The following is a 24,861-nucleotide window of genomic DNA, read 5'->3' as shown; positions in this document are numbered from 1 at the left end:
GTGGAACTTAGGACTCTGTGGGTTTTTTGGGGTGTGTGTGTGTGTGTGTGTGTGTGTTTAAGCTTATTTATTTCTTTTGAGAGAGATAAGAGCACAAGTAGGGGAGGGGCAGAGAGAGAGAGAGAGAGAGAGAGAGAGAGAGAGAGAATCCCAAGCAGGTTCTGCACAGTCAGCACAGAGTCCAATGCGGGGCTCAAACTCACGAACCACGAGATCATGACCTGAGCTGAAGCCAGACGCTTAACCGACTGAACCACCCACATGCCCCAGGAATCTGTGTTTAATAAGCATCCTAGGTGATTCTCATGAGTGGGGGAATTTCTGAAATACTCATCTATTGCCAGGTCCAACTTATAAGTATTAAAAATACCCCATTTCCTGACCTCTCCCATGAAGAGTCTGATACAGTAGATTTGGGGTGAGGCCCAACAATCTGTTTTTAATAAGACACCCATGTGATCTTTATGACAAAGTCTTAGCACACGGCCCAAGGTGCTACCCTCAGGCCAATAACAATACCAACTTGCTTGTGCTTCTGTAAACTTTCAAGTTATGGCACAGAATTTGGGGATAATTCGTGTACATTAAGCCTCTGCCCTCTCCCCTCTTCTATTTTTTTCCTCCCACAAATATCTATTGGGCGCCACCGTTCTGGGCCCGATTCTGTGCTAGGTGGTGGGGACACAGCTGTCAGCCAGAGCCCTGGAGTCTCTCTGCCCCACTGGGTAAGTAGGTTGTAGTGAGGAAGTCGGACATTAAACAAGGAAACAAAAGGAAGACAGACACTTTCAGGTACTATCAGGGCTCTAAAAGGCACCAAATGGGGCGCTGGGGTAGACGGCCACAGACAGGGAGTGGCTAGTTCAGATTCAGTCGTGGTTCTCAAAGTGAAGTCCAGATTGGCAGGCTCAACATCCCCTGCAAACCGACAGAAATTCAGTCTTAGGTCAGACTCTCTGAATCAAACTCTAGAGGTGGGGCCCAGGGATCTGTGTTTCACCCGGCCTCCAGGTGATTCTGATGCCCCCCAAGGTTTGATGCACCTGACGTTGAGAACCCTACAGTTTGATACTCTGGATTAGATGCTCAGAGAAGGAGGTGATGTATGAACTGAGTCTGGAAAGGCAAAAAGGAGGCCAGGCATGGGGGGCACCTGGGGGGCTCAGTCAGTTGAGTGTCCGACTCTTTGATTTTGACTAAGGTCACGATCTCATGGTTCGTGGGACTGAGCCTGACGTGTAAGGCTCCGTGCTGACAGTGAGGAACTTGCTTGGGACTCCCTCTCTCCTCTCTCTCTCTGCCTCTCCCCCAATCGCTCACACATGCACGTGCTCTCTCTCTCTCTCTCTCAAAAATAAATAAACTTAAAAAAAAAAAAAGGCAGGCAGAGGAAGATCCAGGTCAAGGGACAGGCAGTGGAAAGGACGTAAGGGGCAAATGAATTTGGTTTGTTAGAGAAACAGAAGGAGGCTGACGAGGTAGGAAGAGGTGGGGAGGAGGACAGGGTCCAGGTTGGCCAGACTAGGGCCTGAAGGCCATGGTAAGAGATCTAGATGTAGGTGACATGAATGGATTTTTTTTTTTTTAATGTTTATTTATTTACTTAGAGGGAGAAAGCACAAGCAGGGAAGGGGAAGAGAGAGAGAGAGAGAGAGAGAGAGAGAGAGAGAGAATCCCAAGTAGGCTCTGTGTTGTCAATGCAGAGCCTGACTCTGGGCTGGACCCCACAAACTGTGAGATCATGACCTGGGCTGAGATCAAGACTCAGACGCTTAACCAACTGAGCCACTCAGGCACCCCTGATTCATGTTTTAATAGAACCTCTCTGACTGCTGTGTGGAGAATGCAAGGGGGCCAGACTGGAGGCCGGGAGGTCAGAGGAGGAAGCATGAGCGGGGGAGTTCTGAAATACTCAGGACCCTGGCAGGATCCAGCGTGCCTCGAAGGAGGCAGGGGTCACAATCATGGTTTCATTATCTCCCTCTGTCCTGCTACAGGAACCTTCCTAGACAGTTTGTTCCTAATTGCCTTCTCCTCCCCAAGAACTCTCCATTAGGTACATTGTATATGTATTGTGGTCTTCGGATTCCGTATTGGACCAGCTATGACCTTGTAATTGCACTGTAATATCTAAGATGTTTTCCCCTCCCGAGAGTCAATGTTCACCCCTCTGGGGAGGATCCTGAGCATAGCGGGACTGAGGTGATTACAGTGAAAATGGCGAAACAGACACGGCTCTGATATTTTGGGTATTCGGGAGCTGAGAGACAGGACCTGTTGATGGACTGGATTTGGAAGGAGGGAGGGAACAGTCGAGGAAGGTTCCTTTAACTTTGGCTTCAGCAATTGGGCGATGAGCACCCTTTGCTGAGAAGTGAAGAAGTGGCCCATCGGGTATATTCCGCCGAGTTCCACAGTCGCAGACCCAGTGTCCAGTATTGGGTGAAGCTGGCCAAAAAGTGAGCTGTCACAGTCCCCGTCTCACGGGGCCACCCAGGATAGACCTCCATCTTTGGGAGAAAAGCAGGGCTCTCTTTGGTACTTCAGGGATAGCCCACTTCCTGCTGTACCCCCAGCCCCTTAAACACCTGAACAGACCTCATCCTTTTTGGGAGATGGGGAGAAGATTCCGTATTCCATTTAGCGAACGTGGGTCCGCAGCTCACCACAGGCCGAGCTCTGAGCTGGAGGCCAGAGGGGGAAGAGACCAACGGGACGTATTGGTCCAGTTGTAGAGAGAGGCATGTAAACAAAGCATTCTAGAAGAGCTAAATGCTACAGGCAGGCTCTGTGGGAGCACCGGGGTGGGAGAGAGGGCCCCGGCTCTGCTGAGGGAAGGGAGAGAGTCCTCCAGAGGGAGCACCCTTGCTGCTGAGTCTTTGAAACCAAATAGAAATAGGGATTTGTGGGGAAAGAAGATGGTTCCAGGCAGAGGGAACGCTGTAATTATTATGGATCTATAGGAAACAGACTTTAGGAAAGACTGGACTTACTGGGCTCTTTAAAAAAATATATCCTTTTTAATGTTTATTTTTGAGAGAGAGAGAGTGCAAACTGGACAGGGGCAGAGAGACAGGGAGACACAGAATCCAAAGCAGGATCCAGGCTCTGAGCTGTCAGCACAGAGCCCGACGCGGGCTCGAACTCATGAACCGTGAGATCATGACCTGAGCCGAAGTCAGATGCTTAACTGACTGAGCCACACAGGCGCCCCCAGACTTACTAGGCTCTTCAATAGAGAACTCCAGAACTTCTTTAAGTCTGGGAAACAGAAGATGTAGCAGATTCATTAAGCTCAACCCCTTGACTTTTTCAACTATAGACTTAGAACAAAAATCCTTGGTGTTTGGGTAGCAGCAGCTTAGAGAAGGGTAGAAAAATGGTTTGAAACATGAAAGGGTGGGCTTGAAATGACAGGCCAGAATGTCCCCTTGTGCCTTGCCACTGAGTCACCTGCATGCAGGGCAGGGGACCCAGGGCCCAAACACACACCTCACCCGCCGCTCAGAATGGACGCACGCAGATGACCGGAAGGCCACGAGGAAATCGAGGCTCGGAGAGGTTAAGAAACTCGTCCCCACACAGACAAAATGTGGCGTGGTTGGGACCACAGTCCAGCTCGGTCTGGTGCCTCTGGAAGCCAGGGCTCAGACCCATTATTGCTGAGCTCTCCCGGGGGGTCTGAAAACATTTGTGTTGTGGTCTCCATAATTAGAAGGAAACCCGGGTCTGTCCTTCAATTTAATTTCCCTATAAACAAGGTCCATTCGCAGACCCAGAAAAAAGAAAAATGAAAAAGATCTGTTTGATGAGCAGGGGCTGGGCCAGCTCTTCATGACCGTGCCCCGTGTTTCCTAGGCAGTAGTAATCTCCTCCTTGCAAACAAACTTCTGCAAAGTCCCAGATCTACTCCCAAGCTCCTGCCAAGGCTGGGTGTGTCAGGGCCGGGGGCAGCCTCCGCCCAGCCAGTCCCCAGTCCTGCTTCTGACTCATTATTTAACTCTGGCAGGAAGTAAACACAGAGGGGTGGGGGGGGGGGGGGGGTAGTGAGCTCCTGACTTGAGATACAGGCTGAGAAAGAAGGTCACGCGCTGAATTAGGTGTGTGTCTGCTTTCTGCTCATCCGGTTTCAACAGGGCATTTAAAAAGAGGAGAGGAGGAGTATTTTTCCATCCTGAGATCATCTCCCATGCATTGCAACAATTTGGAAAATAGAGAAAAGTGACAAGTGAGGGGGAAAAAAAATCACCAATGCACTCACCATCTATAGACAATTGCTCTTAAAATATTAGTGCTTCCCTCAAGCTTTTCACATTTTCCTCATTCTTTATTGATTGTGGTGGCTGTGTGTGTATGTGCGTATATATTTTCATGTATTTAAATATTTAAATATCTTCAAACAATATATTTATTGATATAAATATTTATGTAATCTATTTAAACAATAATTATGTAATCTATTTAAACAATAGTATTTATGTAATATATTTAAATAATATATTGACACACATATATAATTTTAAAATATGTTAACATACATATTAACACAACATACACATATATTATGCATAATATACTTAAATATTTAAACAATATACTAATACAGGTATTTATATACTATATACTTAAATAATTAATAGACTATGTTTTAGAGCAGTTTCAGGTTTATAGAAAAATTGAGCCCTACAGAGAATTCTTATATACCCCCCTTCCTCCTATACAGTTTGCCTTATTATTAACATTTTGCATTAGTGTGGTATATTTGTTACAGCTAATGAACCAATATTGATACATTATTAACTAAGATCTACAGTTTATATCAAGCTCTGCTCCGTACAGTCTATGGATTTGGCAAATCCATAACACAATATCATACAGGTATTCATTGCAGTATCTTACAGAATAGTTTTACTGCCTTAAAAAGTTTCCTGTGCTGCACCTTTTCATTCCTCCCTCCCACCCCTACCAACCCCTGGTAACCATTGATCATTTTACTGTCTCCATAGTTGTTGTGTGTGTGTGTGTGTGTGTGTGTGTGTGTGTGTGTGTGTGTTTATTGGTATAAAATACATTCTGTAAAAGTATGAAGCTGAGAGCTTGATGAATGTTTACACTCACGTGTAATCAAGCCTCCCCTAGATCTAAATCATTCCCGTCACCCCAGGACATTCTCTCATGTCCCCTCCCAGTCAATACAGTGCCCAAGAATAACAACCATTCTGACTTCTGCCAGGTCTTGAACATCATATAAAGGGGGATTAAACATCATTTATACTTTGGTGTCTGGCTTCTTAAAAAAAAAAAAAAAATATATATATATATATATATATATATATATATATATATATATTTATATATATTTATATATCCAATATATATCCATATATATATAACCCTAACCCTAACTCTAACCCTAACTCTAATCATATATATATGTTTTTTTTTAAGTTTATTTATTTTGAGAGAGAGAGAGCGCATAAGGAGGGGCAGAAAGAGAGGGGCAGAGAGAATCCCAAGCAGGCTCTATGCTGAGAGTGCAGAGCCTGACGTGGGACTCAATCTCACGACCGTGAGATCATGACCTGAGCTGAAACCAAGAGTCAGATGCTTAACCAGCTGAGCCACCCAGGTGCCCCATGTGTGTTCTAATTTTCATTTGGTTCAAGTATTGGTTCAAATACTTTCTAATTTTCCTTTTAATTTCTTCCTTGACTCATGGGCTATTAGAAGTGTATTATTTAATATCCAAATAGTTGGGGACTTTCCAGATATCTTTCTGTTATTAATTTATAATTTAATTCCACTCTAGCCAGATGATATGCTTTGGATAATTTGAATCTTTTTAAATTTATTGAGACTTTTTAAAATGGGTAGAATATAGTCTATCTTCTAAATGTACCATTTGTACTTGAAAAGAATATAATTCTGCCACTAATGGGTAGTGTTTAGCAATTGGGTCAAGTTGGTTGATAGTGTTGCTCTAGTCTTTTATATCTGTGCTGATTTTCTATCTACTTGTTTAATCAATTATTTTTTTTAATTTTTTTTATGTTTTATTTTATATTTGAGAGAAAGAGAATGAGAGAGCACAAGCAGGAAAGGGGCAGAGAGACAGAGACAGAATCTGAGGCAGGCTCCAGGCTCCTAGCTGTCAGCACAGAGCCCAACACGGGGCTCGAACCCACGAGCAGTGAGATCATGACCTGAGCTAAAGACGCTTAACTGACTGAGCCACCCAGGCGCCCCTTGTTCAATCAATTATTGAGAAATATATATAAGTATATATATTTCTTTATATATCACTTTATATATATCACTTTATAACCGGGGATTTGGCCATTTCTTTCTTTTTTTTTTTTTTTTTTTTTGATCATGTTTTGCTTTGTGTATTTTGAAGCTCTATTATTAAATAAACTTAAAAAATGTTTATTTATTTATTTTGAGAGAAAGAGAATGTGGTGGGAGAGTGGAAAGAGAGGGAGAGAGAGAATCCCAAGCAGGCTTTCAGCACAGAGCCCATCATGGGGCTTGATCTCACAAACCATGAGATCATGACCTGAACCAAAATCAAGAGTCAGACGCTTAATGGAGTGAGCTACCTAGGCTCCCCTGTTATTAAATAGACTTTTAGAATGTTTATGTCCTATTGATGAATTGAACCTTTTATCATTAGGATGATCTTCCTTATGCCTGGTAATATTCCTTGCTCCAAAATCTGTTTTTCTGATATAATACAGACACAGCAGCTTTGTTTTCATTAACATTTTCACAGTATAGTTTCCCCCTGCCTTTCATTCTCTTACTTTTACTCTATTTGTATTTTTAAGCAAAGTGTGAAATGCTTTTTCTGTAGACAGCATATAGTTGGGTCTTTTTTTTGCCATCCACTCTGAATATTACTGCCTTTTAACAGAAGTGTTTATTACATTTACATTTAATGTGATTATCGATATGGTTGGTTTAAATCTACAGTCTTATTTGTTTTCTCCATCTCTTTTCTGTGCTTTTTACCCTACTTTTTGGCTTCTTTTGAAAAAAGTCATTATTTTAATGATTCTATTTTATTTCCCTTTTAACTTATTAGCCATAACTATTTGTGTTATGTAGGTGGTTGCTTTAGGATCTATACTATACATCTTTGAAGTGATGCATTTCAAGTGTTATTACACCATTTCATGTACATTTAGTAGAGTCTTACAACAATATATTTTTATTTCTCCCCTTTGGGCCTTTGTGTTTTGTTGTCATATATTTTATTTCTATGTATGTTTCAAATCCCACGACACATGTTATTTTTGCTTGACATAGCCAACTATCTCTTAAAGGAGATTTAAATAATGAGGAAAAAAGAACTTATATTTGCCTGCAGAGTCACCATTCCTGTTGTTACTTATTCTTTTGTGTAGGTACCGATGGCCATCTGGTATTATTTTCTTTTGGTTTGTGGGACTTCCTTCAACAGTTTTTGAAAGATAGGTCTGCTGGTACTTAATTCTCTTGACTTTTAAATGTCTGAAAAAAAAAAAAAAACCTTCATTTCACCCATGTTTCAGGAAGCTGTTTTTGCTAAGCAAAGAGTTCTTGATCGACAGTTCTTTTCTCTTTTACTACTTGAAATTGATTGCCCCCCTGCACTCTAGCATGCGTGGTTTCCAACAAAAACTCCTGCCATCCTTTCTTTTGTTCTTCTGTCTTTCCTTCTCTGGCTGCTCTTAATATTTTTTTATGTTTTTACTGGTTTTAAGCAATTTGGTTATGATATACTTTGGTGTAAGTTCCTTCTTGCTTCTTGTGCTGAGAGTTAGATTCTTATCTATGGGTTTATAGTTTACATCATTTTTGGTAAGTTTTGCAGCCATTATTTCTTCAAATAGTTTTTAAAAATCTCCCTCCCTCCTTTGGGGACTCTAATTAAATACATATTTGGCTGCTTGAATTGTCTCACAACTCACTGATGCTCTGTTTTTAAAAATTCTTGTCTTTTTCTCTGCGTGTTTCATTTTGGAGTCTTTCTACTGCTCTGTCTTCGAGTTCACTAGTCTTTTTCTCTGTAAGGACTAATCTGTTACTAATCCCACCCACTATGTTTTTCATTTTAGATATTAGAGTTTTCTTCTTGACACACTTGATTGGGATTTTTTTTTTAAGATTTTAGTTTTAAGTAATCCCTACATCCAACATGGGGCTCAAACTCACAACCCCGAGATCAAGAGTCACATGCTCCACTGACTGAGCCAGTCAGGTGCCCCTAATTGGGATCTTTTTTATGTCTTCCACATCTGTACTTAACATGCTCAATCTTCCCTCTAGCCTCCTGAACATATGGAACACAGTTATAATACTTTTTAAAAAGTCCTTGTGTAAGTAAACTTAGAAAAACATTTTTTTAAGGGGGGGGGCACGTGGGTGTCTCGGTTCATCATCTGCCTTCAGCTCAGGTCATGATCTCATGGTTCCAGGGTTCGAGCCCCGCTTCAGGCTCCGTGATGACAGTGTGGAGCCTGCTTGGGATTCTCTCTCTCTCCCCCTCTATCTGCCCCTTCCTGACTCATATTTTCTCTCTCTCTCTCAAAATAAATAAATAAACTTAAAAAAAAATTTTTTTAAGTCCTTGTGTACTAATTCTATCATCTGCATAATTTCTGGGTTGGTTTTGATTAACTGAGTTTTATTTTCATTGTGGGTCATATTTTCCTGCTTCTTTGCATTCCAGATACTGTGGGGCCTTATGCTTTTGGATCCTGGATATTTTTGTATTCTTATAAATATTCCTGAACTTTGCTCTGGGATGCAGTTAAGTTATTTGGAACAGCCTAATCTTTTTAGGGCTTCATTAGATGGGATCAGAGCAGTGTTTAGCCCAGGATTCATTTTTTCCACTACTGAGGCAAGACCTTCTTAGTGCTTTAACAGACGTCCCATGAATTATGGGGTCTTCCACCGTGGCTGGTGGGAACAGGAGATTTTCCCAGCCCTGTGTTAGCTTTAAGGATTCTTCCCCATAAACCTTCCTGATGGTCTGAACCTAGTGTCAGGTTCATATACATATACATGCTAATCAGCACTTGGATATCCCCAGAGTTCTCTCTTTGTCCAAGCTTCTTTTCTCTGGCACTCAGATGCCCAGCTCCGTCTCATCAAGCCCAAGAGACCGATGGACTCCCTGGGCCACATCCTTCAGGACTTAGCTGGGGTAAGAGGAGCACTTACTCTGTTGCTTTCCATCTCTGGGGATCACAGGCCTCTGTCGCCCATGTCTCCTCTAGCGGCCAAACCCCCATTAGTCCAACCCCCTGTTGTTGTTAATAATTCTTTGTATGACACTTTCCAACCCAAGCTCTCTGAAAAGACCAAAAAGTCACTGTATCAAGTTTCTTTCTCTAGTTTTAAATGGAAGTGCAGCAAAACACCTGGCATTTATTTTGGGAGTGGTAGGGAGATGTTTCCAGAAGAAAAAGAATAATAAGAGAGAGGATACCATGGGCAAGAGTTGTTTTTCTTTCCTTTTCAAGAGCAGCTTATTTTGCATACACTTGTAATCTCTTTTCTGTTTGTGGCCTCAAATGCCAACCTTGACAGGAGTTAATCTTCCCAAATCATCACCGCAGCTGTGTTAATGTTGGGAAGGAGCCTGGGATGGTTTTTATGTCTTCAACATGGAACTGGCTTGGTCTCTGGTGATGTTGACTCATCAACTCCCCCCACCCCACACACATTTAGGCCGGTGGAATTATAGAGAGGCAAATCTCAACAAAATAGGCTGGTGACTGGGACATGTTCTAGAAAAAAAAAACCCTTCTTCACAGTTTTTAGCTCAGTACACATGGGTTCAGCCTCACATGGTGACATCGATAACATCTTTTTGTTCAGGGAATGCCCCAAATTCTCTGAAAGATTTTTCAATCATCAAGGGAAGATTCCAATGTTTTGTACTTTTCTTGTGTTGACAAAGGCAGGAAAATGATTTTAATACACTTTAGAAGTCTTATCAAGAAGGAATGTTAGCAAAAATATGTTTACCACTATGTGTTGTTTCTTGATGTCAAAACAAAATAAACACCCTGGCTGCCTTCCTGCCCCCCCCCCCCAAAAAAAAAAGCAACAAAATAAAAATACCCCCATGATCCAAGCACACAAACAAAACAGTTGCTTGCATTTTCCCGTGGATAATTAGTAGGATTTAAATTAAAATTAAGAAAATATTCCTACCAAATATTCCACCAAATTCCTTGATCTGGGCTTATTAAAGTCTCAAAGACCTTTCTCTATTATGAATAAAAAAGATATCCTCTCTAATGGGATAGTAATTTTATTTTTGGGATTTGAACATTAGGAAATGTCTGAACAATCAGAACGAATTATTATGTCGGAAACGCATTTCAGTGAATTGGGGTCTGATCATGACTTATCTAGATGCATTGGAAGGACAACGATAGATGTGAATGACACACAGAGACATGGGTTTGTGCCAGCGATGGTGAGCTCATGTGTGTAACAATCCGTCAGCCCTTCCAGCAATCAGTCTGGGAAGCACAAAATTGGGTCATTCCACTGTCTTTTGGATGCTACGAGAAAGATGCTGAAAAAATTGGTTAGAAGATCATTTTTGAATTTTCCTTGGAATTCAGTTGCCGGGTTTCCTCCCTATGCTATGCCGAATGATGGATTCCCACAAGCAGACTGACACTGACCATGACCTTGAAGTCATGTAAAAGTTCACGTGGCAGAGTGCAGATGAAATAGTAAGGAAAACACGCCCTCACACACACACCTTCTCCCCCATAACTCTTTAGAACCTAACAATATTTTCCTTCCACCTGTTTCATGGGCTGCTCAAGCATTGTGGTCTTTGTTTTTTCTATCACAGAATGAGCATAAGAAAGAGTTAAAACTGGATTAAAAATACAAAGCTGAGTCTGACAAGGCTGCTAAGGTCAGTGGGCTCCTAGGCCTCTGTGCAGGAAGCACTGTTTGGACAAGTTAAGATCGTGTGTGTAGATTGGACTTAATCTGCTGGAATTGCAAAGAATTTTCCGAGGGGGTAGTTTTCTCCACGAAATACCATGTTTAATTGTTTTTTTGTTTGTTTTGTTTTTTGAAGTTTACTTATTTTGAGAAAGAGAGAGAGTGCTTGCATGAGCAGTGAAGGGGCAGAGAGAGAAGGAGAGAGGAAAATAGAGAGAGAGAGAGAAAGAGAGAGAGAGAGAAGCCCAAGCAGGCTCCATGCTGCCGGTGCAGAGCCTGATGCAAGGCTCAAACTCATGAACATGTGAGATCATGACCTGCGCCAAAGTCAAGAGCCAGATGCTTAACTGACTCAGCCATGTTCCAGCCATGTTTGGTTGTTGGGACTTGACAATTTCCCTCTCTTTATTAACCTGAGAATTCTTTCCTCTGCACAAATCACTTAGAACAGAAATCCTTTCCCAAACTCCCTGGAATAGGGATCCATCTCTATAACTTGGGAGTTAACCCAAGTAAGCAGGTTTTTATGTCAGTGAAAAAAATTATTCCTCATTTATATACTCATTCCATCATTCCACGATTCATTCAGCAGAGTATGTACGGGTGCTAGACCGAGATATAAAAACAAATGAGATGACTTCCCTTTAGCCTCCAGGAGGTCATACCCAGCAGGAAAATAAGTGAGCAAACAAATAGGACAGCGTGTAGGTACTGAGAGAGAGTCTGCACACAGGCTTTAGGAGAATAGAAAAGGGAGCATATGCATCCCAGGGAGGGGTCCCTCCATGGAGGCAGGCGGAGGGGGGGTTCCTACCACAGAGCCCGGTGAGAGTGTCTGCACTGTTCCGGAGAGTAAGGGGGTCTTACCATGGAGGAGGGGAATCAGGGAAGCAAGTCAGAATGGCTGCTCCCAATACTGCCCCCTGAACTAACCCTCCACACCCAGTGCCAGGCTGTATACAAGTGCAGGGAGCCACAAAGGCTGGGGAGGGCCAGCCCCAGAGAGGTTGTCACATGGCAGGCAGCTGGGGGAGGAGAAGGGTACCTATGGGGGCTGCTTTCTCCAAGTCACCAAGCAGAGGAGTCTCACCTCCTCCCGAGAGATTACGCTAAGGGAGAATAGGGCAGAAGTGTCATACTTCTCTGAGGGCTCAGCTGTGTCAGAAAAACACCAAATTGGTGGGCCGAGGCAGGAACGCACACAGCCGAGGACCATCCCCAGCCCCGGGCCCCCTCATCACCACCCCAGCTGCCACGACTGGGGATAGTGTATTAGGATTGGTGGTTCCCAGGGGCTGCAGTCGAACTCACAGGATCTCTCTTTACTCCTCGCTTTTCTTTTCTAGAAAGAACATTGGAATGCGGTGAGTAACAGTGATGATGTGATGTGGGGAAATTACACTAATTTATGAAAATAACAAATCATTCACAGACTTCTGTACTTTATAATTAGTAACAAATTTCTTGCAGCACACCCCCTAGTTCATCAGACCCACCAGTGTGCGTAGGGCCTTAACCTCACTTCTTTGGAAGAAGCATTTAAACAAAAGTGTGTTGCCTTTTCTGAGCCTCATTTCCCTCATCTGTAAAATGAAGTGTTTGGACTAAACAGGTTACTAGAATGCTAGGGTTGCCTGGAAGAAAAGAGCATTCCTAACGTTCAAGTCAAACAACTGTGATTTGGGAGCATTTCTGTATATTTAGAATCCTTGTTTTGGGTTTATTTGTATCTGCCCATCTACCCATCCACCTACCCAACTGTCCATCCACTCAACCATCCATTCACTCACCCATCCATTTACCCAACCATCCACCTACCCAATCATCCATCTACCAACCATCCATCCACCAATCATTCATTTATCCATCCATCCATCCAACCGTCCATCTACCAATCACCCATCCATCTACCCAACCATCTATCCACCCAATGTTCCATCCGCCCAAGCATTCATCCAATCACCCATCCATCTACTCATACATTCATATATTCAATGTTTGCTATACACTACATACTGAGGATACAATATTGAAAAGAGAAAAGACTCAGTCTTCATTATCCTCCAGTGGAGGGAATGGTCATCAATCCATGTGGATGGCAACTGTGACTACAGCCATCACTAGGTGGGCCTGTGAAAGAAGATCTGATCCCAGAGGTCAGGAAGGCTTTGTTGACAAGTGATGAGTGGAACTGAGACCTGCTGGGGAAGAGTAGGAGGGCTCTGGGCTCTGGGCTCCAGGCAGATGCACGGACGGGGAGCTCCGAGTGGGATGAGACAGGAAAGGCAGGCTGGGGTCACAGCTGATTGCAAAATGAAGCCATCGGAGAGTCTTCCCACGAGGCTGATGGGATCAGGCTTTTATTTCTAAGCCATCACTCTGGCTGCAGACTGGAAGACAGAATAATGCAGCCAGAGTGAATGGGAGAAGCAGTGCCCGTGCAGAAGAGGTGAGGCCAGCAAGCACAGGGAAGCAGGAGGTGTCAGGGCCCTGGAGCCAGGCGGTGCGGGGCTTGGATCTTGCTTCGCATCAGGAGCTCCGAGACCCTGAGTCCAGTCTTAAACCTCTCTGGGAATATTTCTACATGTGGGCAGTAAGGGCTATCCATTCTGCGGGGCTACTGAGTGCATTAAACACAGTCATAACTGAAAAGGGCTTAGCGTGGGCCTGGCCTTGATAAATGCTCAGTATGTGGCCAACTCTCCATCGTGACAGTGATGCTTTATGGTTTTGCTGGTTCCCTTCAACCCTGGTAGTTCAGGGGCCACTCTTGTTTTTTCTCAAACGGCCTCCTTCTCTGAACATTCCCGGGTGGCTCAAGCGTATGTCTTCAGAACTGTGTATTTAGGAGCCCATCTGGATGTGATTGTCTCCAGCCAGGGTAGTGGGGACGGCCTTTTCTGCACCTCTGTTGTCTGCTCCGTATTTTGCTGCAGGAAATCACCTCTTAGCCCACGCTTCTCCGTTTATTGTGCTGGGGGCCTCTAGTCTGCACCAAGGGGACTGCATCAGGCCTCATCCTGCAACTTGCACTCAACGGCAGCACCCCCTTCAGGCTGCAAAGCCCCCATTGAGAGGTCTACGCTGCCCAGCCCTCAAGAGCCGGCCTTTGGATTCTGAGCTGGATGGCCGTCCCACACATGCTGATACAATCTTGAAGCATAAAAGGACATTATGTAACCTTCAGTTACTGAAGCGCCCTCACAGATCGGTTCTCAGAATTTTTCCTGCCCTTGGGCAAATCTGCTTCTGACAAGTGGCTTTAATCTGGTTTTAAAAATTGCTTCAGATGGATAATCAAAGAAATTGCTGGTGCTTAGCTTATGCTAAATAACCCAAGCAGGGCTTTTATTAGAGGAGGGAGGCGGGGGAGTCGTGTGTCCCACGCGCCGTGGGAATTTGCTCCTGGTGGTTGTCTGAGACTCACAGGTTTTCAAGGTGCCCAAGTTGAGTGCATCTATCATCTTGTCCCTCAGTCCACCTGAAGGGAAGCCACACACTCCCTCTAAGCTGGCAGCTCCTGTCAGAGGCGGGGACAAGGAAGTGGTTTTATTTGTGTCATTACCAGTGGGGGGGGGGGGGGGGTCTGTGTTCTGTGCTTCTGGATCAATCGGACGTATGGAGGAGTGCTTCATTTCCAAATTACACATCACTGATCTCATTAACTTCTAAATGGTGAGACCCCTCGTTTGTGGGTGGGACACAAAATGCAAAGTGCTCGTTAAAAGGAAGCTGGCCAGATGGGGAGTGCAGAGTTGTTGGTTCCAGAACAATCCATGAGCCAACAGCCCTGTGGCTTGTGAGCCCTCCGAGCCTGGTGCTTCCTGAGGTAGACAGAGTCAACGCTGGGCCAGGGCTTTCTGGGTGCAGCTGTCCGTGTGACCAGCTGAGGATTACAGGGGTCTGGATAACTCACCCCCTGAGTTTTCTCTTTTTGCCCTTGTCAGTCCTGAAGGGGTCTGAAAACATGAATCTCGTTGAGACAGTAGCCAACTCTTTCTTGGGCCCATCTTAAATATTTTCAGCACATCATTCCTGTGTTATATGTGTGGGAACAGGCATTAAATAAGGATTAGTGGTGCTGTGATGGTGTATACATACCCCCTTCGAAGATGTCAAGCACATTTCATAGGTGAGGGGCCTGGGGAGAGGCTGGGATAGAGTCAGGGAAAGAGACTAGGGGCGTAAACAACAGGTATTGGTTGATCACAGTTCTGGAGGCAGGATATCCAACATCAAGGTGCCAGCAGATTCTGTCTGCTGAGAGCCTGCTTCCTGGTTCACAGATGGACGTTTTTTCACTGCGTCCTCACAAGACAGAAGGGACAAGGGAGCTCTCCGGGGACTCGTTCATAAGGCCACTAATCCCATTCATGGGGGCTCCAGAATCAGGACCAAGTCACCTCCCAAAGGCCCCACCTCCCAATACCATCACCTTGGGGATCAGGTTTCGACACATGAACTGGGGGGACACAAACATTCAGGCTCCCTTTTGGAGAAGTTTTTATTCCTGGGGGCAGCGTACATTATGTCCCCAACTTCTCAGCTGGGAAAATTGGAAGCCTCAAAATGTGGCAAGGATAGTACGATAAATACCCGTATGCCTGTTGTATTGGTCGGCTTACAGTGCCACAGATTGAGGGGCTTTGGCAGAAGAAATTTATTTTCTCACTGTTCTAGGAGCTGGAATTGCAAGGGTAGGGGTGGTGGTTTCAGATGAGACCTTTCTTCTCGGCCCGCAGACGGTGGCTCCTGGCTGTGTCCTCTCGTGGCCTCTTGTCTGTGTGACGTACTCCTGGTGTCTCTTCCTTTTCTTTTTTTTTTTTTTTTTTTTTTTTTCAACGTTTATTTTATTTTTTTGGGACAGAGAGAGACAGAGCATGAACGGGGGAGGGACAGAGAGAGAGGGAGACGCAGAATCGGAAACAGGCTCCAGGCTCTGAGCCATCAGCCCAGAGCCTGACGCGGGGCTCGAACTCACGGACCGTGAGATCGTGACCTGGCTGAAGTCGGACGCTTAACCGACTGCGCCACCCAGGCGCCCCCCTCTCTTCCTTTTCTGATAAGAACACCACCCATGTTGGATTAGGACTCAGCTCGTGTGACTTTATTTAACCTTAGTGACCCTATCCCCAAATACAGTCACCTTGGGGGTTAGGGCCCCAATATATGGATTTTGCAATTTCTAAATTTTAGGACACATTGCAATTTCTAAATTTTAACAGGAATGTTTTCCACCTTGCCACTGTGTGCGTCCCTGATAAATGAATGTATATGCATTGCCTTGCATTGCAAAGCTGGAATTTTGGAAGTGAGCATGTAGATTAGAATCTTTCCTCTGGTCACATTCAAAACACTGTGGGTGTGTGAGGGGCGCCTGGGTGGCTCAGAGCCTCTGACTTCGGCTCAGGTCATGATCTCGCAGTTCGTGAGTTCGAGCCCCATGTCAGGCTCTCTGCTGTCAGCACAGAGCCCACTTCAGATCCTCTGTCCCCCTCTCTCTCTTCCCCTCCCCGGCTCACATGCATTTACTCTCTCTTTCTCTCTCTCTCTCTCTCTCTCAATAAAATAAAATAAACATTAAAAAAAAAAGCAAAGCCCTGTGGGTGTATGAATACATGAATGTGTATGTATATAACACAAGGCCCTTCCCTAGATCTTTCTCCCTATAATAATTTTTAAAAACATGGTAAAAGCCCTGGAAAAACCATACTTCTATTAATTTTGTCTTGAGCAATTTCTCTTGGCAGTGAAAGGTATGTGATCATAACAAGTACATAGAATCACAGCTATGTCAGAATAACAAAACCGCATCCCTTAAAAACTTGTGTAGGAAGAAAAGGAAATTCGCCAGAACACTCCAAGTGGCAAGCATGTGGGAGACATTTTTCCTACATTTTCAAAATTTTGTATTGGCCATGTATTATTTAACAAAAATTTTTAAATGTGCTTAATAAAAACCACGTAGAATTGAAAAGCCCAGTCCAGATATGGCAGGTGATGAACTAATTTACAGTAACCTGATAGCTGGATACCTACAGCAAATCCATCATTCTGAGCCACGTTCCCCCAAGTTGCCTGCAGGGTTCACATGCTGTCCAGCAAAGTAAGTTCAAGTTAGGACAGATATGGGTATGAAGGTAATTCAGCTTTTAGTTTTATATATAGGTCACAGGCAGAAACTGCAGACCTAAGCAGAATTGATGTTTGGATTATGCCCCTCACAGTACCGCATGTTGAATTTAAGAATCGAGTCAACTTTTTGGGGGCGCCTGGGTGGCTCAGTCGGTTGAGCATCCGACTTTGGCTCAGGTCATGATCTCACAGCTCATGAGTTCGAGCCCCGCGTCGGGCTCTGTGCTGACAGCTCGGAGCCTGGAGCCTGTTTCAGATTCTGTGTCTCGCTCTCTCTCTGCCCCTAACCCACTGGCGTTCTGTCTCTGTCTCTCTCAAAAATAAATAAACATTAAAAAAAAATTTTTTTTAAGAAGAATCAAGTCAACCTTTATCAAGAATAACCCTTTATCTCTCTTTTTTTAAGTTTATGTATTTATGTATGTATTTATTTATTTAGAGTGCAAGTGGGGGAGAGGGGCAGAGAGAGAGGGAGAGATTGAGAATCCCAAAAGCGGGCTCTGTGCTGTCAGCATGGAGCCCGACTCAGGGCTTGAACTCACAGACCATGAGATCATGACCTGAGCCAAATTCAAGAGTCAGAGGCTTCACCGACTGAGCCACCCAGGTGACCCAAGAATACTTCTTTGTATCAAAGCATGGCTTTGCCCACTTGTGCCTTTTTCCTGAACATCTAAGGGTTCACATATGTACTTAGGACCGACCTTGTAAGTTACATGGAACTGGTTCAAACCCTCGATTATGGTTTATACATATTAAAAACTTTCATTCTCCTGCGTTTTGGACTACCGGGATTTTGTTTTCATATTTCCCTATTCACAGCCGAGCAACACGGAAAGCTCCAAGCTGCATGTGTGTGATGCCCCCGAATTGATTTTTGGAGAAAGCGAAGGCTTGTGTGATGGTTATGGGAGGGGGAGGACTGGGGAGCGAGGTCTCTTCATGGCGAGGAGTGAGCTGCACGGGGATGGTGTGCTTTGTGGTCTTTAGTGGGAGAAAAGGTGGGGGTGGGGGTGATTTTGCTTGTGATGTGGCTCTGGCCTCACATCCATGAGAATGAATGAAACATCAAATGTTTTCATTGTTGGCAGTGCTGGGCTCCGAAGCTCCTGTCCCACTTCTGAAGGTGCTGCCAGCCTGGATCCGTGCTTCCTGTCCCCAGAAGTGACAGAGCCGAGCAAATGCCCACAGGAAGCCAGAGGCCCAGAAGGTTCTCCACTGCTCTGGCCACCAGTGCCCTGGGAGTTTGAGTGCCCCCCAGCCTCCACGCCCATTGCCGAGGGCCCCCCGGAAGGTTGCCTGCCAAGCCCCGGAGCAGCACCTGAAGACTGGCCCCTAATTCAACACCCCAGGAAGGAACCTTCCCCAAATGCCCATGGGGATGTCCCAACAGTGTTTGTCCCTGAAGGGGACGGTTCTACTCAGTGCAATGTGGGTGCCATCGTCCCCAGTGCCCAGGGCAGAGGGAGAGATCTGAAGGAAGAGGGACGTAAATTATCTTCCTCCGGGAGCACTGACCAGTTGCCAGCAATTTCACCAGCACCTCCTCAAGAGCTGATGAAGGGACAGCTTTGTGGAGAAGATGGCCAGCCTGGCAGCTCCGAGTCCCAAGGCAAAGAGGTCGCAGGTGGCCTTCCCCTCGCAGAGTCCAGGCAGGGGGCGGCTTCCATACCAGCGGCCCCGAAGGCCCCAGCTGCAGCTCAACCAGACGGGGAGAGCTCAGCTGGCCTGGAAGAGCCCCCCACAAAGCCCGAGACCCCGACTCCACAAGATCCGGCGCCCAGAGCCTTAGACAGAGAAACCTGCCAAGTGGAGGCACTGCCTCAGGCTTTAGCTGATGACTCGGGACTCCTCGGGGCCTGCCGTCCCACTGGGAACAACTCAGGGGCTGCCCCAGAGGCTGACACCAATTCCTGGGAAAGCTGCCAGCAGCAAAAGGGAGCACATCTGGAGCACCCGGAGCTGCCCTGGGATTCACCGAGTCCTGTGCTGGCGCCCGGGCCCGGGGGCTCTCGGAAGGAGACTGTGGATGCCAGCGGTGCTCGGGGACACTTGGAGACAGCGGGGCAGGGAGGCGATCCCAGTACAGCTGTCTGTGCTGCTGCAGGCAACCGACCCGCAGGGGCTTCGCTTGTGAGCGCCGAGCCTTCCCCACAGGCCCCGACGGAGGATGCACATCCACCTTCAGTCTCCGCTTTGCAGCCCGCTGCCGGGGCCTCGGCTGCCGCAGAAGAGCCTGGCTGGTCGACCAGAGAGATGGTTTCCGGGGCTGCGATGCCAGTTCTAACAGATCTGGCCGAAGGGCTGGCAGACGCAGGGTTGACGGGACGGGAGAAGCACACATCAGATCTCAGAAATGAGGGAGAAGGTCTAGAAGGGAGCCCTGGAGAGGGTCCTGACCCTGTGCCCCCGGAGGACAGGGGAGAGCTCTCAACGAGGGACCATGAAGTCCAACAAGGGGTACCGCCCCCCGCCCCACCCAGTGCATCAGATGAGAGTGCCAGAAAGTCACTGGGGCCAAAGGATGAAGCCATGACCCCTGAAAGCCCAGCAGTGGCTGAGGAGGAGAGCAGACCACCTGGGGCCAACTCTAGGGGACAGGAAGAAGTCACACAGCCACTGGACGGTAGAGATCTTGAGAACCCATGGGGAGAGCAACCCGGGGCCTTCCGCCGCAAGCCCGACCCAGAGGTAGAAAGAGACGAGGTTTCAAAGCTAAGCCGTGACGTGGAGAGCAGAGCGCATTCCGGCACGGACTCAGCACAGCCCCTCAAGAAGGAGGGTCCTGGGCACCCCGACAGGCCTGGCTCTCCATCAAAAGATGCAGCTAGGAGCTCGGCGGCCTGTGGGATGATGGGAGAAGCCCGCGCGGTCCGTGCCTCTGGCTCCCTGCGCAAGCTCCCTGAGAAGGATCTCCTCCTGCCCCCTGGGCCGGACGGAACTGGTGAACACATTCTTCCCGAAGAAGCCGTCTGGGAGGGGCCAGGGTTGCAGACCCAGTGTCCCGACACCCTTCAGGACGTGGGGGGGTTGGAAAGAATGGACTATCTTCCTGCTTTAGAATCTGAGAAATCAGATTTCCTGTCAGCTCCTGCTGCAGAGGTCAACCCCAAAGCCCAGGAGGCGGAGAGCACTTTGGAGACAAAGATGAGGAGCCCCCCATCTGCGCCGAGGCCCGGCAGCTGTGACGGGGAGGCTTTGCTGACATCCCCGGGCCAGCCTTGTGGGCTGGGGCGTGAGGCAGCTGGTCAGGAAGTCCATGCTGATGGGCCACCCCCCGAGGGGGAGAATTTGGCAGTGGACTCTGGGCTCGCGATGCTCAGCCTGGAGCAAGGTCGGCAGGGAGAGCCGCCCTGCCTGGGGGACCCCCAGATACAAGGAGCTGCTTCTGAGGGGCCCTCGGTATCTTCTGAGACCCCTCTCCAGCCCTTGCAATCAGACCCAGAAGCATCCATCTTTGACATGCTCAGGGAGAAGCCCCAGCACGGTGAACGTGAGAAGGAGACTTACCCAGGGGGTCTAGGTTTTAGGAACGTGGGCTCAGATGCTCCTCAAATACCTGCGGGGCCTCCGGAGGATGCGTGCTTGCCTCCGAATGGAACAGAGGAGCAGGCTTCCGGATCAGAGCTTCAACGTGCGCTCCCCAAAGACGGTCTGTGCGATGCTCCAAGTTCAGCCCCCAGGGACACGGTTCCAGAAAGTCCTGCGACCGAGCAGCCAGAGTCATCAGCACCAACGGGACTGATGCTAGGGCAGGGTGAGCAAGAGGAAGCATGCGGTGGCAGTCTGCCCGCCGGGGACTCGCCTCCTGCGGCAGACACCTTGAAGGACTCCCCTCCTGCGGGTCTCTTGAGCGGAAGGGAGAATTGCTGTGCCGAGCAGGGGCTGAACAAGTCCCAGCAGGAGCCGGCGGGTGTGTTGAAAGCCAGCAGTCAGCATGAAGAAGCATGTCTCAGTGATGCAGGAGCTTCAGAAGCCGCGGACGCTCAGCCCCCGCTCCGGGGGTTGGGTGAGACGGAGCAGGCAAGTGGGAACACAGCGGGGACCCCACCTTGTTGGCCTGACTCAGTAGCTCTCCTGGATGCAGCTCGCGGGCTGCCGGCCGCCCTTGGCGTCACACCCACCCGGGATGCCCCGGACAGAGAGGCGAATGGTGAAACCCGGGCGGGCAGGCAGCAACCAGCGCCGGCCCCACCGAAGGGAATGGAGCTCCCCATAACCTCGGATGCAGAGGCCCAACGGCTTCTTGGAAGGTTCCCCGCGGCTCAGGATCAAGGTGCTGATGGTGGGGCTGCTGAGGCCGGTGGGCAGGCTGAGGAGGGAGACCTGGGGGTCCAGCAGGCTCTGGAGGGGCCAGTGGAAGCTGCTGTGTGGGGCGGCTGCCTTCAGACTGAGCAGCGTGCCTCCCCTGGGAAGGAAGCCTCTACCTTTGCCCTCGGTGAGCCCTGCCGAGCAGAACAGCTTTCGGCCAGCTCCCGGGATGCCTTGCTTGCAGCCAGAGAGCTGGGTGCCATTCCCGGGAGCAAGGTGGATATTTCTGCAGCCCAGGCTGTCCGCAGCCCAAAGAAACCCCTGCCACCGGGGCCACCAGAAGAGGCTGTGCCTGGCACTCCCTACCTGGATATTGATGGTGCTGCTGGGAAGGGGGCAGAACCTTGTGCCGTAGAAGAGTCTCCACTTGCCTTGGAGGATGCTACCCCCAGGAAGATTTCTGCCGGCTTGCTGGCCTCGCTCTCACAACCAGGAGCGGGTGGCGAAATCTCTGCGGTGCAAGCCAGCAGTGGAAGCCCCAAAGCCGGAAACATTGAGGGACCTGCGGGCTCCGTCCCCTACCTGGACAGGATGCCGCTTCTGACCGAGAGTAAGCAGGTGACAGGGGAGGAGGGGGCAAGAGCGCCCGGCGCAGGCACCAAGCCCGGGGAGATGCCAGCGCGCCCTGCCAGTGAGGGAAGCGTGGCAGGTGATGCAAGGGAGACGGAGGACAGCAGGGAGAGGATGGTAGAACCTTCCAAGGATCCAAGGAGGGGCGCGTCGGGTGGCGTGGACGCAAGCTCCAGGCAGACCGGCATGATCGCTGGGCTCCCTGACTTCAGGGAGCACATCACCAAGATCTTTGAGAAGTCTGTGCTCAGAGCCCTGACCGCCGATCGGCCCCAGAGTGCAGCGGGAGAAAAGGCAGGAGCCCAGGGGAGTGTGCGGGGTGAGGACCTCGCAGGGCCACGCCCAGAGAGGCCTCCAGACGGGACTCAAGGAGCGGTCATCGCCCCTCTCCCCGCCCTTCCTGCTGGACTCGGGGTGGGCACAAGGGAAAAGAAACAAGAGCTGCCTACGGAGGCTGAGGTCTCCCGCCTGGTCCCCCAGGACCCCGTTCCAGGAAAGCTGCGGGGTCTGGAGGCACCAGCCGCAGAGCAGAACCTGTCCGGTGCCAGCGTGGGGAAGGAAATGGCTGGTGTCCCACAGATGGTGGAGCACAGTGAGAAGCTAGAGGGGGCTGGGGAGGCTGAGCTGGGGTTTGGGGGCCAGGCCCACTCACAGCAGGGGGGCGCCCAGAGGGAATTAGCTTCGGGTCTCTCCTCTCCGGGAGCCGTACCGCACACACCCGTGGAAAAGGCTGCTGACTTCCAGGTGGTTCCCCAGAGCCACGGAGGAGGGGCCTCAGCTCCAGACGACAGAATTCCTCCTGGAGTGTACCACCAGGAAGCGGCCACTGGCGACAGTCAGCCCGGAGAGGATGACGGTGCCTGGGGCTTTGCTCACACAGGGGGTCCAAGTGGCATGCCCGTGTTCACCTGTGCCCTGGGAGCGTCTTCTCCCCGTGGGGAGATTGTGGCCGAGGCCATCGGCGCACCCTGGCCCCCCGACGCGCTTGGGGGTGGTGCCAGGATCTCAGAAACGCAAAATGCCCCAAAGCCACAGGCTGGAGAAGCATCAGCCACTCCCCTGGAGCCCAGCACGGTGGCAGGAGCTGCTGGGGAAGCAGAGGGTGACGTCACTCTGAGCACAGCACGTCACTCTGAGACCAGGGCACGTGTGTCTGGTGACCCGCCCGAGACAGGTGCTCCAAGGATGCTCTCGGGTGCTGCTCCTGGGCCAGCGCTGCCAGGAACTGGCGGGGCCCCGGGCTGCTCTGTTGGGGCCCCGGGCACGGAGGACAGCCCGGACAGCCCGTCTGTGCACCAGCAGGCTGAGGAGTGGCCGGGCCCTGAGCCCCCCATCCCTGCTGGGGGCGGGAAGCTACAAGTCTCCTCACCTCCAGAGCCTGAGGGACCTCGGGACCCGCAGCTGCAAAACCAGGCCCCGGGAGCGCTCCACGCTGAAAGGTACAGACGAGGACAAACTCCCAGGGGAACGTGGGGCCAGCTTCAGGAGCGATTCCCACCCCGGGTTTTTAAGAGTCAGTGAAACAGACGGGTGGTTTTTTTAAAAAGCTAAGTTGTCCATACTCAACTGTTTAAGTTTACTCGCTTGCCACCTCTGGACGTGCAGCGATTTTCAAAAATGTGAGCAAAATGGTGGAAGCAGGGAGCTGTTTGTTCCCAGTGTCCCGTTCCCGGTACGTGACCTTCCGTTCGCTTAACGAAAACTGTCTGAAGAGTGTGAAATGTTTACTGGCTACCAGCACGCTCTTGGATCAGAGGTTGGAGTCAATCATATGTTTTCCTGGAGCCCAGATACATTTGGTTTTGAATCTGGATTTATTTATACAGAGAGGCCCAAATGATCCCAAGGCATCTCCAAGCCGTTGACTTGCCGGAAGGTGATTTTTGTCTAGGATTTGGGGGTAGTACCACTTACAGCTTTAATTGGGAAATGGGCTTTTTCAGTAGGATGTGGAGACAGATACCCTTCTTACCATCGATTGCTTTCTCTACCTTATCCCAGAAAGAGCCCCAGGCCCGATCCATCCACCTTACTCTCAGTTCCCGAGAAGGAGGCTCCAAACGTCCCGGGCAACGTCGTTTCAGACGAGGCCAGAAGTGTGGGAGGAGCAGAAAGGTCAGTAAAAAGGTATCAGCCTTTGGAGAACCAAGAGGCCTTGCTTTGGCAGACACATTGGGTGTTTTGCAGGGGAGAGATCTGCTGACACACGAGTCCTTCTATAAGAAAGAAGCAAACAGCCTTTCCCATTCTTTATACAGGTGAAACAGTGCCCAAGATGACTGAGGGCTGCATTGTTATGAACAGGATGGAGTGAATTTCACATCTGAGTTTAGTACCTTAAAAACAACAACAACAGCTTTATTGAGATGTAATGCACATTCGCTCATTTGAACTGTGCAATTCGGTGGCTTTTAGCTAATTCAGAGTTGTGCAACCATCACAACAGTCAATCTTAGAACATTGTCATCCCCCCCCCAAAGAAACCCTGCACCCCTTAGACATCACACGCCACCCCCCAACCCCAGCCCTAGACAACCATTCATCTGGCTTATTGCCTTTTGAGGCAGATGGGTTCAACGCTGATTTAATCTCGGAGGCAGGAATGTCTACTCACCAACCCCAGTCATACTCCATAGAGATCTCGAGATTAGGGGGCAAATGACAGGTGTCACTGTGAATCCTGGACCCTCACACTTGTGGGACATGCCCCTGCTGGCTCTTTCCTCCGTGAAATGCCACCTGTGGTTGTAGAAAACCTACTGCTGAGAAGTTTCACCCTTCCGGGGAAATGTGACCATCCTGGGACGTTTGGCTGTTCTGGTGCTCTGTGTGTGTGTGTGTGTGTGTGTGTGCGTGTGTGTGTGTGTGTGTGTGTGTGTA

The 24,861-nt window shown here is 48.6% G+C and overlaps 1 protein-coding gene across 18 annotated transcripts in view; it reads left to right on the top strand.

The window, feature by feature from the left end:
• Positions 1 to 24,861, top strand: part of TACC2 (transforming acidic coiled-coil containing protein 2) — a 210,936-nt gene that overhangs the window by 41,501 nt on the left and 144,574 nt on the right. For 13 of the 18 annotated variants that reach the window (XM_078434904.2, XM_078434899.2, XM_078434905.2 and 10 more), the window contains 2 exons: positions 18,192 to 23,420; positions 23,983 to 24,108. In XM_078434904.2, the coding sequence (XP_078291030.2) occupies positions 18,192 to 23,420; positions 23,983 to 24,108 (5,355 nt within the window). The remainder of the gene's footprint in view (positions 1 to 18,191; positions 23,421 to 23,982; positions 24,109 to 24,861) is intronic. The other 5 variants (XM_060641305.3, XM_060641303.3, XM_078434907.2 and 2 more) reach the window with 1 other exon arrangement.

This window comes from Panthera onca, chromosome D2, assembly GCF_046562875.1.
Source record: "Panthera onca isolate mPanOnc1 chromosome D2, mPanOnc1 haplotype 2, whole genome shotgun sequence".
Lineage (NCBI taxonomy): Eukaryota > Metazoa > Chordata > Mammalia > Carnivora > Felidae > Panthera > Panthera onca.
Note: the sequence above shows the minus strand (reverse complement) of the source record. Positions and strands in the feature narration are given on the sequence as shown.